This window comes from Physeter macrocephalus, chromosome 6, assembly GCF_002837175.3.
Source record: "Physeter macrocephalus isolate SW-GA chromosome 6, ASM283717v5, whole genome shotgun sequence".
NCBI lineage: Eukaryota > Metazoa > Chordata > Mammalia > Artiodactyla > Physeteridae > Physeter > Physeter macrocephalus.
The window spans coordinates 92,268,940-92,289,497 of record NC_041219.1 but is presented as its reverse complement, the minus strand read 5'-3'; the positions used below and the strand labels follow the sequence as shown (position 1 = coordinate 92,289,497).

The 20,558-nt window shown below is 35.2% G+C and overlaps 1 protein-coding gene across 5 annotated transcripts in view; it reads right to left on the bottom strand.

The window, feature by feature from the left end:
• Positions 1 to 4,276: 4,276 nt before the first annotated feature.
• The window catches only part of SCAF11 (SR-related CTD associated factor 11), a 66,959-nt gene continuing 50,677 nt past the window's right edge, over positions 4,277 to 20,558 (bottom strand). For 4 of the 5 annotated variants that reach the window (XM_055085660.1, XM_024122824.3, XM_055085661.1 and 1 more), the window contains 9 exons: positions 14,733 to 14,791; positions 14,373 to 14,482; positions 13,292 to 13,393; positions 11,414 to 11,520; positions 8,072 to 10,774; positions 6,655 to 7,001; positions 5,414 to 5,632; positions 4,932 to 5,051; positions 4,277 to 4,650 (listed from right to left, as the gene is read on the bottom strand). In XM_055085660.1, coding sequence (XP_054941635.1) covers positions 4,504 to 4,650; positions 4,932 to 5,051; positions 5,414 to 5,632; positions 6,655 to 7,001; positions 8,072 to 10,774; positions 11,414 to 11,520; positions 13,292 to 13,393; positions 14,373 to 14,482; positions 14,733 to 14,791 — 3,914 coding nt within the window. In that variant the 3' untranslated portion in view covers positions 4,277 to 4,503. The remainder of the gene's footprint in view (positions 4,651 to 4,931; positions 5,052 to 5,413; positions 5,633 to 6,654; positions 7,002 to 8,071; positions 10,775 to 11,413; positions 11,521 to 13,291; positions 13,394 to 14,372; positions 14,483 to 14,732; positions 14,792 to 20,558) is intronic. The other variant, XM_024122827.3, reaches the window with a different exon arrangement.

The window sequence follows — 20,558 nt, the reverse complement described above, 5'->3', positions numbered from 1 at the left end:
AGTGCATAAAGAGTAGAGTTTATTATGTAACCACTGCCCAGGTCAAGAAGCATACCTTGGTAGCCCCCCTCCTTCCCAGCCCTTTGTCCCATCTCAGTCACAGCCTCCTCCCTCCCCCGTATCAGTGACCACTATCCTGATTTTGAAGGCGATCACTCCCTTTAAAGGTTTTTTTGGTTTTATCACCTTTCCTCGCACCTTATTCCCCCAAGCAAACTCAGTTCTGTGCTCCCACTATACTTTTTATTTCAGCTATTACTCCCACATGTGATACGTTGGTTTACATCTGTGAGCTCAACTTAACACCCCAAGTCAAGCAGACTTTGGCGTCTACCGATCCTAGGTCTGAATCCTGGCTCTATCACAAAGTAGCTGTGTAACTAGGTAACTCAGTTAAAGCTTTATGCATCTCAATTTTCTCACCAGTAGAACAAAGAAAGATAATTACTAGAATTAGTTTTATAGATAGATAAGGTAAATATGTCTGACAGAATGCCTATCACATAGTACAAGATTAATATGCTATTATTAGAAAACTGTGGTATGATTAAACCCGGTAATATGTGAAGAATCCAAGAATTCCTAACACACAGGTGTTCACTGTTTAATAAAATGAATGTCCATTAAGACCCTAAAAACGAGCAATCTTACATGATGTCACAATATCAAAGTTGGAACTCAGAGAACTATAAGCTCAGATACCGGGGAGGGACTATAAATTAGGACACTTTTCAGAGAGCAACTTGGCAACATCTATCCAAATGAAAAATGTGTATATCCTGAAATTCAATGTAACCTTGTACACAAAAAGATTCGCAGAGGTAAGTCACACAGGGTGTTAAAACATTGTTTCTAGTAACCAAAACTTGTACATAACTTAAAATGTCCATCAACAGAGGAACACGATATAGCCCCTATAAAATAGAACATGGACATGACTATATCTTCAAGTTATTAAGGGGACTAGAAATGCACAAGTTTACAGGATATAATTCATGTGCTGGGGAAAAAGATCTGTGAAAACTATTTTCCGGGAGCCTTAAAATGCATCTTATAAATGCATTGAAGCATTTGGGAAAAATAACTTTCTGATGGTTCTCTGCAGAGACAAATCAGCTTAGGAAAACGATGGAGTTTTAAACTAAATATATTCAGTTTTAAACTGAATTTAAAAAATTACACTTCAAGTGTATGTATATAATTACATCTTAAAAAATTTTAGGGGGAAATAAAAACTGATCAAGATATTCCACTTACAGTAATCAATTCCCAGAAAATAATCTGATATGGGTACAATTTATGTATAAAGATGTTTACATCATTTATATTAGTACAATTTATATTTTGCTAATTTTATTATTTATATTAGTAAAAATAGCTTAATATCCAATAGTGGAGGACTGTTTTAAGTAATGGTATATCTGTAATAGAATACTATTATAGCTATTAAAAGTCATGCTGCAGAATTTTTATTAAAATGGAAACTTCTCAATACATTAAGTGAAAAAGATGTTACAACATAGTTACGTGCAGTTTGATCAGTCTTAGTTGTTACCTTTAAGTGGTAGGATTACAGGCTATTTTTCTCCTTTTGTTTTTAGGTTTCTTCCCTCTTTTACAGATTTTTTAATTTACTAAATAAGCTTTTCTAATTTCCTGCAATGATACGTAATTAGGAAAAAATGCTATTAAAATACATGCTTATAGCTAACTCCGCTTGCTTTACAACTTGGACATTTACGTTAACTATGATGCTAAGCCTAACTACTTTGGTACAAATCCAAGAAATACTGCAACACATGTTTGGAAAGAGTTTATGTGGTGAAAGTCACCATTTCCCAGGAATCTTAATAATAAAATGTTAAAGACACTACTTTGTTTATCAAAAGAATTTATTAGAAAATATTACATACTACATATGTTTAATAAGAGTATTGTTTCAGTAGACAGCACTCCATCCTCATACTACAAACAATGTCTCACGGACCATGGAGCAAGCACTGTGCTTGTGAAGCTATATCTTTTGGATGGAACATTCAAGCAGTACACACTGTGGCCATTTAAAGAAAAATAATGGAAAAAAGGTAATTACCAGAGGAGAAAAATCAAAAATTTTGTAATGTTAAAATAACAACTAATTTTAGTCTCAAAATTCTAGGCATCACTATAGCCTAAAACATCAGTCAATGTGACTAGAAAGTTAAAGAGACCAAGGTTTCAAAGGTTAATACTGAATCTTCATAAATAACAAGAGGAATCTGTAACCCCACAAAATGTTTTTAAGTTTGTGCACATGCAAAATTAATGTAAATTTCGGATAAAAGAATGGGAAATGTTAAAAAGCAATGTATTTTTTTTAACATAAAGCATGCACTTTCTAATACATTCTTAAATATTTCAAAGTTGATTCTAGCCCAGTAATATTCTTCATTAGCTATTTCAATTGCAGGCCAACCAGTACCCCAACCAGATACAGAGTACACTCTTGTTATTCAAGAAAGGTGGAATTAATTCTTGGCACTGCTACCAAAGATGAGACTTTTAACTCTTGACCACACCACCTATTTTTTCTTCAAAACTTTTAAACATGTTTGCACAAGCTAAACAGTATAAAGCAAATTTTAAATTGCCATCCAACTCCCAAATGTCACTGAAAAAAAAAGTCGGAAAAATGTGTGATTAATCAATTCAGGCAATTTGCTACAAAATTTTCTAAATGTGAACCAGCTTTAACCCAAAATAGATTAAAAATTCACACAATTGTTTCTAGAGTTCAAAACAAACAAATGAGGTGTGCATTGATATTTAAAACACTGTCTTAATTTTTATTAGAAGAAATATACTTCCAAAACTCTTTCCCCATCATAATCTAAACACAAACCTTAATTAAAAATATATATAAATCAGTAGAATACCATATTACAAATGCCCAGAAATGCAGAATAAAGATCAGAAACTGCTTGGAATATTTCTACCACTTTTGGGATTATACTCATAATCTAATAAAGATTATGAACTAGCACAATCATTACTGGGGCCAATATTTCAAAATTCGCCTATCAAAGCTAGCACCAGGAAAGTATTATACACATAAAATTGAGAAACAGATAATCTTTACTTCAGAAAAGCACAGTCCTAAAGAGTACTGCTTTCACTATTTAGCTAGTACAAGGGTCAGTCTGTCTCACTGAGGCACAGATCCATCTTTGTGCCATTAACATCTTATCTGAAGTGCTTTCCAGTTATTTGGTATCTATTGAAAACTGTTACTGGAATGAAACAGTTTATCATGGAAATAATCCATTTTTTTCTTCCAAGATGCCAAATAAAATAATAAGGCTAGAACATTTTAAACTTACCTTTAATAAAAATAGTACTAAAAAAAAAAACCAATCTCTAGTCCCTGAAAGCCTAACCAAGACTCCATTATTTAATTCCTCTCCTTTTTCCAAAACACTGGTTTTAATGTCTAGAATTTCGCAACATGGTTAATGGCCACCATATGGTCACCAAATTAACACTTTATTCACTGTAAAGCATTTGAAGATTTCTCAAATGTGAAAAGAATTTCATTAGTGATTAGTCAGATGAGCAACAACCTGAAAGCCACTGAAGCAAGTGTCATGATTCTACCGTAGCCACAGGGAAGGGTCACTACTTAAAAGCAATTCTCCAATTGGCACAAACAATTTACCATCTCTATAAGTAGAAGATATTATGGAAGAACATAATTTTTACAAAGTCAACACTTTCTCCAAACAGGTCTTCTAAATTCAACAGAGCTTAGATGCCGAAGTTGTAAATCTAGCAAATCAAACTGCTTCATCTCAACTGGGGGAAAAAAAGGCACAAAAGAAAAACAAGCAGCATAACCTTTATTTGGTGATACAATAGGTGAACAGTGTTCTAAAGTTCTGAACACTGAATTTTACTCGTGTGATAATTTGTTTTCTATCTAAGCAATTTACTCAGATGTGTGCTTTAAAAATACACAGTAGGAACCCTGCAATTGGTATGTTCTGTTATTAGAAATATTTTTCATGGTAATACATTATCTTTGTATAATTAAGAGAAAAATCATAAAGATCATACTTTATTTTTAGCCTGACAGAATAAATGTATTATATATATCTCTTCCAAAACCAGTGCACTCAGAAGTTCCTCATTTATGCACTCCATTGTTCAAATCAAAAAGCTGTACATCTTGCAGTATCCACAATATAACACAGTCCTAGTAAAAATGCACATTCCTTTAACCCCTTTACTTTCCCTTGAATTTGTTTTTATTTTGGGGGGGAGGGGGGGTGGAAGGGAGGAAAAGATATAGAAGTTGCGGTGCAGAACTATATTTATTTAGAGCAAAACATTATATCCTACATTAAAAAAAATAATTTTATCAAAACCAAATTTCAATCACAGTTACGCATGATCTTCCATTAAAGGTACATGTTGAAATTGCACTTTGCAGGTATCTTGACAGTGTCCTTTATAGTGCTCCCCACTTCAGCCTATGTTTTTATCAGTAGACACAGGTTCTTCCAGAGTTTTCTTTTGGCTTCCCTTCCGTGAATATTTGTATTTGTCTACATAGGCTTTAACCAGATTTGCCACTTTAGTAGAATTTACTTCTCCACTCTTACTATGACAAACCTATAAAAAAAAGAAGGGGGAATATTTTTCTCATACTTAAACAGATTAAAGGAAAATGGAAAGCTTTATGAAAAACAAATATACCAGAGATAACCAGACATTTTTAAATGTTTCATTATCTCCTGTCAGGTACATGTTTCATTATCTCAAAAGGTAAAAAAACAGACAAGAATGGTAGAAGCTACCTCTTACTATTTTAATTAATTTAATTAAGCATTCCTTTATTAAAACAGGCATGTTCAAAACAATATGTACATAACTCCACTAAAGCTATAACTTACTTTATCTACCGCTTTCCGCACAATCTCTTTATATTCTTCCTTGGTGATATCTTTATTTTGATAAAATGGTTTAATGGCCAATTTTACCTCCTGTGCTGCTTTTTCTTGAATTTGCAATTTCTGATAAGAGGAAAATATATAATTATTATTTGCCCAATCACATACTTTCAAAAAAAATTTTTTTAAATATAAAATTGAAAACACTGTACATTTACAATATTGTAAGGAACTATTCAAATATTAGTGTTATAAATACAAAATAGTTATTTACTAACACATACCAAACACTTCTAAAAATAAATATGAAATACTACCAGTAATTCAATTGGCACCAACATATTTAGACAGAACCCTTTACATAATATTGAAATTTAAGACTATCAACAATAAATTCCCTTCACCACTTATACAATAGAAAGCTGTTATTTTTTCATCTTTATCATATACAGAATTATGTAGGTTGCTCTCAACTTTGAACTTGCCTTGTCTGTCTTCGAGCTATCTGCGCTGGCTTCCACTGTAACACTTACTTTGCTTTCTGCCAATTTTACAGCAGCATTAGAAGCTCTGCTGTGACTTGATGACGAAGTATTACCAGAACTTGGTCCCTGAACTGTTCCCATATTTCCTGGGGCTGCTGTCGGAGCAGGCAAGACTGGTGTACTCATGTTATTACTTACATGAGAAGCACTAGGAATACCCTGTTTTAAAGAGTTATCATCAGTTAATGAATTACTTGTACTCAATAAAAGTCTTTTAGTCACCTATTAGAAATAACATCAGAAACAAAAAATCAAAGCAATCCACAATACTTAAGTACTTAAGGGAAATGCATATTTCAGGTCATTTATATCTAAAGGACTCTGAAGAAAAATGAGTAACATTCTTAAACAGAGCCCCATTTAAATATTTCATGATGACTTTTAAAAAATATATATGTATTGTAATGTTCTGACAGCAACACTAAAACCAACAAGAAGCAGAGCAGCATTAATAACAGTATCTTTCCTACAAGACTCTTTAGAGTAGGTGCCCCCCCTTCAAAGATGGAGGAAAGTGAGACAGTGAAGTCAAATGACTTGCAGTGAGTTGACAACAGAAAAAGATACAAGATCCCGAATTCCCACTCCCCTGGTCTTCCAACTCTTGCTGTCAGGACTCTAGAATTTCTGAGATGTAGACATGAAACTATAATCAACACAATGTTTACAGATTATTACAGAAATTTTTCTATATTTAAGAAGTGCCTCAGAGGCACTTTTTTCAGCATGGTAAATTCATGAAAATGAAACACAAAGGGTAATGGACGATGAAGAGCTTTATCTGGTGTTTAAACAAAACAGTACAAGGTTTATCACAGTACCCAATCACAAGTTCCCACCCCCTAAAAGTCCAATAAATCAGGGAAAGTGTCCACCACTTGATTCTAGTTTGGCTTATAATTTGGTCTTTTTAACCTGACCAAAAAACCTGTTTGGGTATCAGCAATAGCCTATATGTAGCTCAGATTTGATACTATGCATTCAGTTCATTTTCTCATTTGGGAGTGGGAGGTTTGGAGAAGGACAGTGAAAAAGGGGTTATGAAGGTTTACCATAAACCTAGCCAAATAAGTCACTGTGTATGGATATCCAGCCAGGAAGCCCTTTCTTGAACATCTGTCCCTAATAGCTAAATGTTTACAATGGCTATGTTGATTAAACTTGAGTTGCTGAAAACATACCTGCAATTGCTTTCCATCTGGCTGTGAAGCAATGTAGCTGACTTGCTGGGATGGAGGGGGAGGGGGTGGTGGTGGTGGTGGTCCCTGAGATACACTGGTGGGAGCAGCTACCTGCATGAGAGGTACTCCTGTGTGCAGATGCAAGGGCAGCTGAGGATGAATGTTAAACGGATTGCGCTGGAGATTCATCAAAGGAGCATGAACACCCACTGGATATGGGAAGATATTCATAGGCTGGTGTTGTGCATTCATTTGTTGCTGCATTACATTCATCTGTGGTTGCATCATATTTATAGGTAGCTGAGAACCATCACCTTGTTGGTTTGTTTGGTCTTTTAGGTTAGAATCTATCAAAAGAAAAAAGGCTTATGAAAAAAAATCATGTTACAAATTTCTTTAGCCAGAGAAACAAAGAACCACTGGTTACAATAAAATAGCAATTAACAGAACACCTAAACCAATACCCAATTATTCAGTTTAATCCTGTCATTCCTAAATAATGTGGGCTGATTTTCTAACTGAAAGAAAACATTCAACTAAAATTATTTTAAAGCATAACTTCACACAATAACATCGGTCAACACTCACAAAGAATCAGTAGCTCAAGAAACTTCCTAGTTAAAGAAATACTCAAATAAAATTTAATTAGATTACTAAATTAGAAGGTTAATCACTTTCTAAAAATCTGCAACAGAGTTTTTCTTGCAATGTTCCCAAGAAAAGTCAAGGAAAGATAAATCTTTTTTTAGCAGAGTGACTTATTTATAGGAAAACAATGAGCAAAAAATTTTCAAGTGTAGGGCTTCCCTGGTGGCGCAGTGGTTGAGAATCTGCCTGCCAATGCAGGGAACACGGGTTCGAGTCCTGGTCTGGGAAGATCCCACATGCCGCGGAGCAACTAGGCCCATGAACCACAACTACTGAGCCTGCGCGTCTGGAGCCTGTGCTACGCAACGAGAGGCCACGACAGTGAGAGGCCCGCGCACCGCGATGAAGAGTGGCCCCCGCTCGCTGCAACTAGAGAAAGCCCTCGCACAGAAACGAAGACCCAACACGCCATAATAAATAAATAAATAGAATTCAAATGAAACATTTAAAAAAAATTTTCAAGTGCACACACCTGATATAAATGAAACAGAATTTAAATCCTGCATAGGACTATCTCAAATTCTTCTACTGTAGCAAATTATACTTAAAATATTTCTGTCTTTGGCAAGGTTTGGGGCAGGCATGGGATAAAAAAAGAAAATAAATATTGAAGTGTATATCTATTATACAATACAAAGTGAATTGTAAATAACTGGGATTCATTTTCACATAAAACTATAAATAGGGATTATTTCAATTCATATAAATAAGGTATTAAATTTATAATCTTTCTTCAAATAAAAGTGTTGATAATTAAACATAACGTTACCCTGTTCAGTCGTTTCCTCCTCTTGTCTCATCCATCCAGACTGTGGACCTGAAGAATTCCTCCCTCGTCGTGAATAATAGTTTTGTACATCTGCTGGCAGAGTCTTTCTCACAGCCCAACTAGATGCAGATGTCCACCCCGACCTATCTGCCGGTGTATCAAATGAGAACTCTTGCTCACTTTTCCGTTTATAGGGCTGCTGTTCCACAAACTTGAAAGTCTCATTCCCTGAACTATTTGAATTCCCTGAGAGGGGTTTTCGGTTTTGCCACCTGTTTTCATTTTGATCTGTGTAGGCAAATCCACCTCTGTAAGCGCCTCTGCCACGGTTACCTCTACCACGGTTCGACATCCAACCTGAACCAAAGTTTTTATTCCAAGAATTCCCTGAATTTTCATTTCTATTTTCTTCCCAATGAGAATCTTTTAACTTTTCTGGATTTCTGGTCCTCGGATCAGGCCCAGAATTTATTTTTTCTGTTACCCAACTGGGACAGTCATTTCTCTGTTTGTCAGCAGAATTTGAATCATCAGCATCTGGACTGATGTCATTTTTTTCTTTTCTTGTATTTTCATTCTGTTTCTCTGAGTCATTCTTTCTGTATCGATCATTTCCTCGTGGACATCTCCAACCATCATTTGCCCATCTTTCCTTCCATCGAGGAGAATAACTGACTCTGTCATTTCTACCAAATGATGAACTCTTACTTTTTGTTCTAGATCTTGATGGTGACCTAGAACGAGATCTGGATCGAGACCACCTTCTGGTTCTCCTTTCTCTATCTCGATCTCTCTTTGGCCCATCTCTATCACTTTCTCTTTCTCTGCTCCGGGACCTGGATTTTTCTCTTGGGGAGGAATCTTTCAGTCTTGACTGAGATCTTCTGTTCTCTCTAGAAGTGTCTCTTTTTGGGGAGAGTGATTCAGATCTTTTGCCTTCCCTAGTGCTATCTCTTTTTGGAGATCGAGACTGAGATTTCCTCCTTTCTCGTGGGTCCTTTTTTGGGGACTGAGAACGAGATTTTCTCCGTCCTCTTGCAGATTCTTTCTTGGGAGATGGTGATCGAGACTTCCTGCTTTCTTTTCCAGTTTCTCTTTTCGGAGATGGAGACTGAGACCGCTTCTTTTCTCGTGCAGTGTCTTTGTTGGGAGACCAAGTTGTAGATGGAGAATGAAATCTAGATCTTCGAGTACGAGGCTTTTTGGCTTTATCTATCGCATCTATTGGGATTTCAGATGGTTGAGATACAGTTTCAACCTTTTCATTTGAAGGATCAGAAGATGACATATTCTTTTGGGAAATGTGCTCCACAGAATTTTCATTCAATTGTTTAGCATCAGCATTTACAGATGGTTCGAGTTCAGATTCATTCTGGTCACTGCAAAATGAATCACATTCCATAGGTATCATTTCATTATTGTCCTCACTAAAATGCTTCTGAATCAGTGCAACATGTGTTTTAGGCAATTCTGTAGATCTGGGATGTTCAACCAGAGATTCAGTCTTTTCTTCGAAAGATTTGTCCAATTTGGTGTTCAGATTTTTTTTTAATAAATTGTTTTCAGAGTCTTGAATACTATTGAAATTTTCATTTCCTGAAGTATCACATGTTGCAATTATTTCTGCATCTTCATTTTCAACATGCCCAAGCAAATGAACCTCTGAGCTCTCAATAGATTTTTTGTCCATTGTTTGTATAATTCCACTCTCAGAAGATTCTAATTTGGGGCTGTCAATAAGATGTTCTGTTTTTACTGTAGAATCTTTATGATCAATAATTTTTACTATAGGACTCTCCATAACTTTTTCTTCATTAACTGCTGACTCTGCATTCTCAGGGATCTCACCTAGGCTTGATATAGGTTGGTGTACTTCAATTTCAGATCCTGAATATTTAAGAAAATCATTTGGACGATGATCTGTACATCCATCTGCTTTTACTTCTGATTCTGAAGGTAAAGCTATTTGGTCTTGATTTTCCAATGGGTCACCTCCTTTTTCAGAAGTATTCTTAGAAATCTCACTTTCCAGACATAAAATATTAGCCTCTATACCTGTATTCTCAACTTTTTGAATTTCCTCCTCCTCTCCAACTAGCACAGGAGGATCTTGGGTACCAGACTCAGAATATAAAGATTCTACTCTTTCCTCTGTATCATGGGTCTCACTATGTTCCTCACTTACTTCTACTGGCTCACTGCAACTTCTCAAGCCATTAGCAGATTCATTTTCTACATTTATCTGCACAGTGTTACTACTTTCTACATCTGATTGATGTTCTTTCTCTAACACAGGTGGCATGTCAAATTCTACTATTTCTTCATCTACTGAATCACTGGAAGATGATTTTTCAGGGGGAGGTACAGAGCTCCGAAGTTTCTTTTTCAGTAAAGGTAGTTTTCTTCCTCTTCTTACAGACTTCCGTTTTGGAGCCTGCCTTGTTTGCTTTTCTGACTCACCTGAAGAGGAAACACTTACAGATGGATTATTACTATCTGGGGCATCACACCCAGAATTATTTGATACTGGGGACCTCTGAGACTGACTGACTGGTTCAGCTCTCGTGTTACGTGTAGATCTCCTTGTAGGAGTTGTTGCTGCTGGTTTTCGTCTTGATCCTCTGGTGTTTGAGGTACCAGAGGTTTGCTTCTTCTCTTCTCCTTCTTGAGTATGTGCTAATGCATATCCTTTGCAAGAAGTACCTAATAATACATGTTTTTTAAAAAGTAAAAAGTAAGTGTATGTTTCAAAAAATGATAATAGTTTGGCTTAAGCTTATTTTAGCATAAAATAGACATCTATAACAGAGTGAAACAAATATACTTGGGAATCAAATTATAAATAAATGCATAGCTACTAACACCTAAGTAATACCAATTTTTTAATGCTACTGAAATGAGTAATCCCAAGATTTGAATCCATGTGGGCAATTTTATAGGGAAAAAAAATGTTTCATCTGATAACTGCCATTTGCTTAATGAATCACTAGGCAAAAGCAAGAGACAACAGCTATCCACAAATAGTAAAGACTCAAACTATTTGTTCATAATTAATAGGAGATATTACTTTAAAGATCTATGGTTTGACCATTGAAGCCCTAAATAGAAAGGAGACTTCTAATCAGTTCCTCAAAGACATGAAGCTGTAATTTCTTAAAAGGAATTTTCTAGTTAGGACAATTTTAAAGTCAAGTCACTGTACAAATATTTACAGAAATATCTAGGACTTACTATCTATACCTTATTTTACACTTTTTCTAAGTCATCAACACTCATAGTTTTTATGAGACTGAAAGAGGCTAATAACTTTTTTTAAACTAGAAAGAATTTCAAAAACTTTACCAAAATTTTCTAAAGATATGGTACTTGTTGGAAAAATAGTTCTTGGCAACACAGAGGAGATGAGAGGAAGGACTTCTGTTTCAATATTCCAGGGTATAAAACTAATTCTGAAAATTCAAAACAAAATAAAGACATTTTTGTTTAAATGGTTTAAAAATTAAACCAGCAATTTAAAGGTACTAATTTTCCAAATCAGGTTAGCAACATTAAAATACAGGGTGCTTAAATTATTTTTTGCCAAATAGCTAAAAATGTAAGCTCAAGGTTACTCATTGTTCAAAGATGGCTACCAACTGGCTGCAAAAAACAGAAACAAAACAAAAAACCTTTTAAAAGCATGTTTTTCGATAAATTAATAGCAAAGGGAGATCAAAGGCAACTTAATACATAACAGTTGTTTCTTGTTTAAATAAGTTAATGCAATACCTTTGTCAAACAATTTTTTAGCCTTTTTTTCCCCACCACTCTAAAAAATAATAAATTTGGATAATAAAATGCAGATAAATAAAATGCACAGATTTTAAGTGCACAGTGTGATGACTTTTGACCAATGTATATACCTGTATAACCTCCACCCCAAACAAGAAATAGAACATTTCCACCATCCCAGAAAGCTCCTTCACGCCCCTTGCACCAGCCCCGCTCCACTTCCAGGCAACCAATGAGATAATTTAGTTGAGTTAATCAAATCAAGTTTTAAAGAAATTATCAAGGTCAAAGGGGAATCAGTCCATAAATTTAAAAAAAGTAACAAAAACTGAAAGTAAAACTACATCACTTCAATTTTGAATGTGATAACCATCATAGATGTTTATCACATTTTTTATTAGACTTCTTTATGTTTTTACAGCATATATCAAGGCCAAAAACATCAAAATAAATACATTTTTAAAAAGGAAAAAAAACACCTGATTTCTATTGCTATGTTATATTCTAAAATTCCTTAATCTGAGGATGATGGCTCTTCAAGGTTCCCAGGGTCTCTATAGACCTGCTAAGACCCCAAAGTTTCTTCATTCACAACCAATCCACCCTCTCAGCTTCTTCCTACTCTGATTCATATTATGTTCAGTCAGGTCTCCTAACAAAAGACTATCTCACCCAGTCTAAGGTGAGACTCTGGAGTAAGAGGAAAGAAGCTTGAAGAACAATGTGCAACTTGCACATGTACAAAGAAAACAGCTCTAAGAAAAGGTTTCATATTATACATATCTGGACTTTCTAATTTTACTTATGTTCCATTGTTATTCCTAGAGGGTGAAGGCCCTTTGCAGAACTGTATTACAGTGATATATAAAAGTTACAGTATGTTACAGGAATGAATATAAAACTCTGGCAAGGAACTTGGTCTTTACATAGGAGCCTGATTTAAGTATACATCGTGTACCTACCAATGTGTTAATAGCTTCAGAATAAACTAAGAAAGAAAGGGCTAGATTATAGAAAGTCATGAATGCCAGGGCAAAGTAGGGACGTGATCAAGTAGTTATTTAGAATAACACTGTGGAGATGGGAAGTGTCATGATAAAATCAGTGCTTCAGCTAATAGCACACAGGGAAGATTGGAATGGAGGAAAAGATAGAAGAAGGATGGAAGATCTGAATGCTATTACTAATAATGAATCTTATCATTTGGGTGCTCTCCCTGTTAAAGTAATCAAATATCTACATTTATTAAACAAATAAATAAAATATTCTTTACTTTTCAAGGGGTTCTTTAAATAGGGGCTTTTCATTAGGCATCTGAAACACCAAAGTTGAATTCAACAAAACTTTCTTAGAAACATACCTATTCAATAAGATACCTCTGTGCCTTAATAATGATATCTTATGCACATGTTAGCATGTAGACACTTTAGTAAACAATTTTTTTTTTACCTTCCAACTCCAGGTAATGTATCAGGAAACCATGACAATTCCAGTTCCTGTCTCTTCTGCCTAATCAATGCACTGATTTCATTGACTTCTATAAATTCTGTACTAAAAGATAAATTTTAGACCCTCATCAGAATTCCAAATATCTAAGTTCAGAGTAACAACTGGGTTACACCATAAATAGCAGAAGTTTTTATACCTAGCATTATAAATCACATTTTTTAAAAAAAGAACCTTTTTCTATTTAAACACTTTCAAAATGAACTCATTCCTAAACTAAAATTTTTATATTATAAATCTAAATTGTACTAATCTGATTCATAAAAATAACGCTTGAATTTCTATCTTAAGTGACAGAATTTTTAAAAAGTCAATTCAGACTAATATCCTTATTATATTTAGAGAAAAAAGCAACACTACGTCTATCCCATGAACCAAAGTTACAGCAAGCAGTTCCAGCCAAAATTCTAGGTGCAATAGTTTGCCATCTGAAACTAAGCATAAGACAAAAGAAGAAAGTAAAGGAAGGCATGGTTATTTTTGAAACTAAAAATGGGTACAGTTCAGTTTTTCAAAAGGCTACTTGGATGTAATTGTTTTCTTTGGTACCTTGCCAACCTCTAAAATTAAATCACAATCTTAATCTATCTTGTTCATTCAACCAACTCCACGTGATTTTAAAACTCCAACTTAATCTTCAAATTCCACAAATATCTACTCAGTATCTATAATGCTAGTTACTAAGGATTCAAAGATGACTGAGTCTACTCTGAAAGTGTTGTGCTTTATTAGGTACTTCCCTCATCATTTAACAACTAGCCTACTTCTCTATCACATAAAAACCTTGTGTAGAACAACTTAATTTATTATTAAGGAAAAGGAAGACCACTAGAATAGGCAGTCACTGCATAATAGAGGGTCACAAAGTAACAGGTTTCCCTTTATTTGCCAAAAGAAACAAAAACATAAAACAAGGTGCTTTCATAATGTTTGTTGAGCCAAGTTTAAATTTCTACCAAAAGTTAACTATAATAACTAAAATATCAAATATAAAAAGCATAAATTAAAAGCAGAAAATACTAACCGGTAAGCTGTACAGGTAAAAGAAGATTCTCCAGTGTGACTACTAGAAGAGAAGATATTGGAGAAAAAATTTCTGAAGCACTGATTTGTACACGGATTTGATCTTTGAGGCTAGAAAAGTAATGAGAGGTTGGTGTTACTGCAAACAAAATCTTTCCACAATAGGTAGATAATATTGGGTTAGCCAAAAAGTTCATTTAGGTTTTTCTGTTAAATCGTACCAAAAAACCCAAACGAACTTTTTGGCCCACCCAATAGTTATATTTAAATATTTTGATATAGCTGAGGCATAGAGTTATGTGCCAAAACAATAATAAACTGTTATTATCTAAGAAAAATATTTTTCTTTATTTCAACAAACCTTATTTGTCTTTATTATTGCATTTTCTTTTCCTCCCATTTCACTGTATTTAGAGTTTCCTGTACAAAGACACAAAAAGATCTTGCCTTAATTTTTATTTTAAAAGGTTTTAAATGAGTATTGGTACTGGCGTATTGACGAGAAGGTTAAAATGTGCAGAAAAGTTGTATTTAAAATAACAGTACTTGTATTTATATAATTTTTTTAAATGCTAATTTTATCTTGTTAAGCCACAGACAAAAGGAAAATATAAGAGGCCACAATACAGAAAACTAGTGAAGCATGTAAAATTGCTATGCTCGGAGCATTAAGTATTAAAATTCTAGTCAATATTTTCTGGAACCATGTGCAAACTTAAACCGTCTTATAATAAAAAGCATATAAAAGAAGTCAAATTATTTAATATCAATAATGCACTTGGGCTTCCCTGGTGGCGCAGTGGTTGAGACTCCGCCTGCCGATGCAGGGGACACGGGTTCGTGCCCCGGTCCGGGTGGATCCCACGTGCCGCGGAGCGGCTGGGCCCATGAGCCATGGCCGCTGAGCCTGTGCATCTGGAGCCTGTGCTCCACAATGGGAGAGGCCGCGACAGTGAGAGGCCCGCGTACCGCAAAAAAAAATAATAATAATAATAGTAATAATAATGCACTTAATATATCCTTTCAAGTTATGACCTAAACAACAGGTACTGTTAACTCACCTCAAGTAGAAGGTGACCAGGGGAAATGGGGCCATCAGCCCTTGTCAACCATAAATTACCATTTGGCCACAGTCACCAATTTTAATTAAGTATGCTCCCCCTTCCTCCTCAAACTTTATAGAATTAGGAAAAGTAGAAGTGTTGATTAAAACAGCTTTCTGCTATAGCAATGTTTTTGGTTGTATTGCTTACGACTTATTTTTTGGTTTTACCTGTCCCATCTGAAAATTTATTTCTATGGATACACACTTCCAGGTTAAGGAAGATAAAGGACAAAGAGTTCCTGCTAACCACAAAAATTGTGTTAACATTTTTATAGATTACTGCTCTTGGTTTTTCTTTACCATCAAGCCTGTGTTATTAGTCATCTCTACTTGTCAGTACACTTGTCTGCAATAAACTGCTGCTGGTACTGCCACTGCTCTCTCCTCAGAACTCTGGGAAAAGTTTACAGTGCAATCAACAACTGGTCTTTCAATCTCCAGTCAAGCTTGTCTCACAAAGGCCCTGCTAACTTTGCTCAAAATAAATCAACCTGACTAACTGGGAAGCGTTTCCTGCCACTGCAAGATTGTAAGTATTTTGGGTTTCTTCTGTCAGTCCAGTTGGTAACAGCCTACTTTCTACTTAATAACATACTAATTTCCTTTTAAGTTACTATACGACAGCTGTATGGTTTCATGCTATTATCCATCCTTCACACATGTCCCACCCAGAACTGCTGTAACAAATGAAATTTCATGCTGGGGAGAGGGGTGCTGGCTGAGTTCCAGGAACTTATTTTCCTCCCCTTTGATGTATATTTAAAAGATGATACTGATTTTTTCAACTGGTTAAAGAAGCCAGGAATAAAAATGTGTGACTGGTACTCAGCCACATTCTTAGAAATAACAATTTCCTTCAACTAGACCGAGAATTGCTGTGTTGTAGCTACACAGTATTTTTTATGCCCAAAGGGTGCTAAGTTGTTCTCATTCAGGTTTCATTCACTCAATACTAAATAAGTACGTACTGTTTACACAGCATTCCTTCACTTGGAAGCCTATGTCAAGAAGCCACGACAGATGAAATGCTCTCTGTGGGAAGAACTGTTAGTTTTCTGGCCAATGCTAAGTATGAAAATCTCGTCCAAAAGCTATTTCACATATTTCTGGGTAATTCTCAGGTGATTATGAGCAGCTCCAATGGTGGATTTGTCTAAACTGTGGTTTCCTGGAGACCATTTCACAAGTTCATTCTGCTAATCTATCCTTTGGGCAGCAGTGATACATCTTTTCATTTAATTTTTATCAAAGTAATACATGTACATACTTTAAGAAGTCAAACAGCATTTCTAGACTTATTAAAAAAAACTACAGCAATCCCCACACTTGATTTCAGCTCCACCAAAGCACTCATCAAATCCTTTAGCTGTTTCCTCTCATATTTACCTCTTTATTTCTAAATAACATGCTTATACTACTCTACCTTGATTTTTTGGTTTCAGATATTTTCCAATTTTTTTTCTATAGAAGATAAAGACTTTTGCTCCTCTACCCTAATGTTCTTTTGATATATCAACATTTGACATAAGCAATACTACATAATTATAACTATACAGACATTCTCAGCTGAAACATGTACTGAATTATGATTACTTTTCTTGCACAACTTCTTGCTTCTCCTAGGGATAACGACTGCTTTGTTTTCTTTTTTCTTTAATATATTATCTATCTTCTTTTTTTTTTTTTTTTTTTTTTGTGGTATGCAGGCCTTCCTCTGTTGTGGCCTCTCCCGTTGCAGAGCACAGGCTCCGGACGCGCAGGCTCAGCGGCCATGGCTCACGGGCCCAGCCGCTCCGCGGCATGTGGGATCCTCCCATACCGGGGCGCGAACCCGGTTCCCCTGCATCGGCAGGCGGACGCACAACCACTGCGCCACCAGGGAAGCCCTATCTATCATTAACTTAGCTAACTCTACAACAAAAGTATACATCTCCTCTTAATACACTCAAATACATCAATTCATCCATCAAGTTTGCTCCCCACTCTCTTGGAAATACTCTTCTTTTGTCTTGCTCCAATCTGAACTGATAACTCTCTAAAAGCTGCTGTTCAACCGTCATTCTGAGACTGTCCTCTATCATCATCACGATCCCCTTTTTTCCTGGGTCGAAACTCATTTTCTTATTTTTTTTCTCCTTTCCTTTTAGGAACTCATTTTCTGAATCTCACATTGTTCCTTTACTTTCTCATTAAGTGACACATACATATCCTCCAGTATAATTATGAGAGAGGATGTGTGAGAATTAATTTTTGAGCTCTTATGTATTTGAGAATGTCTTTATTTTGCCCTAACACTTGACTGATGGTTTGGTAGTGTAAAGAATTTTCTAGGTTAGTAATTGTTTTCCCCAGAATTTTCAAGGCAGTGAGTGTGCTCCACTGCTCCATCTGTTGTTGTTGACAACATTCTTTTACACATGGTCTATTTTCTCTCTCTAGAAGCTCTTCAAATATTGTTATATGCAGAGTTCTAGGATTTTATAAAGCACTTAGTGTAGTTCTTTCCTCATTTACTAGGTATTAGGTTAATTATCTGGATACTCATACTCTACTATTCTGGGAAATTTTCTTTTGTTGTATTTTTCTTGATAAATTTCTCCCTTTTATTTTTCCTTTCTGGAATTTTAGTACTGGAACCTCATGAACTAATTAATACCCTATCACCTCTTTGACTTTTGTCCCACTTTCTGAGGTTTCTAATCTCATCTTCCACTTCTGTTCAATATTTTAAACTTCTACTATAATATTCTTAATTTCCAAAAGTTTTTTTTTTTTAGTCTTTTCTTGTCTCATTGATGAAATATCCCTTCTCTTATCTCTGAGGATATTAATTTTCAAGTAGTTCCCTGTTTCCCAGCACTGGGTTTCTATCAGGTTCCTTTCCTTTGTCTCTTTATTGATCTCTATTATATTGGAGGTACCTTCAAATCTCTGGTGATCCTTGACTGTTTGCAGGACATTAAAATACTGATTGAAGATGATGTGGATGGGTGGTCAGTGCCTTTCAATGGCTTTCACTGTAAGGTGATCAAGCACAGATCTGGCTATTTCATTCAGAGACATCCAAATGGCAGTATTGCCAAGTCTTTTAGGCAAGACAGTATCCTGGAAGTTACCTTCTATCTCCCACTTTGGGAACAAGCAAGATTGCAAGTGCTTTGGGAAATGATCATGGGTAGGGAACTAGAGGTCTCAACATCTGACTTAATTTCCTTTTCTTTACTCTGTTGTTTCCTCTACCCCCATTTGTGCTATAGTTTAATCTGGTTCAACCACTCATTCTAGAGAGTAAGCCTCCAGTCTTTGCCTGCATAGACTCCTTCTCCTACACTGGCCAGAAATCTGCAGGATAAACTGCTCCTTTAAAAAAATTTAACCAATTCTGTTTTTCAGCACAACCGCATATACCTGCTTTCAGAGATAATAGAGGCCCCCAGACCCAAGACTAAGGTTCTACGGTACATGAACTGATTTGATTCTTAACCCCACTCTCTCCATGAAAGGTTTGGGCTTCAGCTTTCTGCTAAGACAGTTTACCATTCACCTCAAACAACCATTTTCAAGCTTCTATTTTATGGACATCTCTTATCTGCTGTCCCTTCTCTCTAGTTCTCTTATCTTTTTGGCTTTAAATTTTTATTTTCTTTTCATTCCTTTATGGTCATTTCCATAGGGTTCTAGGAGGGATAAGAGAATTAAACAGGTGCTCAATCTGTTATGCTTAACTGGAAGCTTATCTTATTTTTTTGAATTCAGTATATCCCAAAAGATGTTTCATGACAACATCTTTTTCTACAATATGAACCATATAACAAAGGCTCTGAGCTCAGAGCCTAGTACTTGGCAGGCACCCAATTAAAGTTTGATTAATTGATCCTAAATTAATAGAGTCATAATTAAATGGGTCTAGCATGTACCTAAGGAAGTACTCCATTAAGAAATGCCTTAAAAGGGGATACTTTTTATAAACTACATCAATTATAAACTATTAGCCCAAACCAAAGATTATTATGTTCATTCCAAGAGCGAAGTACATAAAGGAGTTTAAATTTAAAAAGAAGTATGTAGGGAGGGTGGGAGGGAGACGCAAGAGGGAGGAGATAAGGGGATATATGTATATGTATAGCTGATTCACTTTGTCATAAAGCAGAAACTAACACACCATTGTAAAGCAATTATACTCCAATAAAGATGTTAAAAAAAAAAAAAGTATGGCAACTGAGTTATTTAGTATGACTGAAGAATGAAAGTGATATTTTCTTAACAAATTCTCCAAAAGGTATGCTGTCTAATCTTTCACAATACCTCCAGTGAGGCAACACCATCTTCATTAAACGAAGAAAGTAAATTAAACAGTTTATATAATTTTATTAGAGCCACAGATGATTTAACAGAAAAACCAGTACAAAACCCAAGTGGCTCAACTTCCAAAAAAAATATCTATTAGGCCTGCTGAAGTTTTAACTGATGCTATACTAATAATTTCTAATCCAGATAAAAGAATTTCATAATTTCATACACTCTATACATTAGTTTGAGTTTGCATAATATAAAGATAATAACTTAAGGGAGAAAGTCACACACGAATGTTCAAAGAAGAGCCCCTTCCCACTTCGAAAAACTTGAAAAAATTAAAGACACTAAACCGCATTGCTTCTGAAATCTAGCCAAGCAATCATAAAAAGACATAATATCTTCTCAAGAAGTTATTTCATAAAAATAAATTTAAATTATCCTTTGGGCACCATGGTTCCTGCTCAGTCTAACTAAGTAAAAACATAAAAATGTTCTTAATTTGCACAACTTCCCACTAACTCTACCTTCACCTTAACTTTCATCTTAGTTCCTTGCTCAGTCATCAAATGCCTACATTTAAGAGTCCAAGGTTGCTTCTCTTTTGCATGATAGGTTCATTACTGCCTCTAAACTTTGAGACAATTACAAGTAACTTTACAGAGTCTCTTAGTCTTCTAATGAGGCAGTTTGTTAATAAATGATATCTAAGAAATCTCAATGTGAAAATTAAAGGTTAAAACCCCTAAAGGTTCTATTCCTATAGTTATGATTTATAAACTTCAGCCT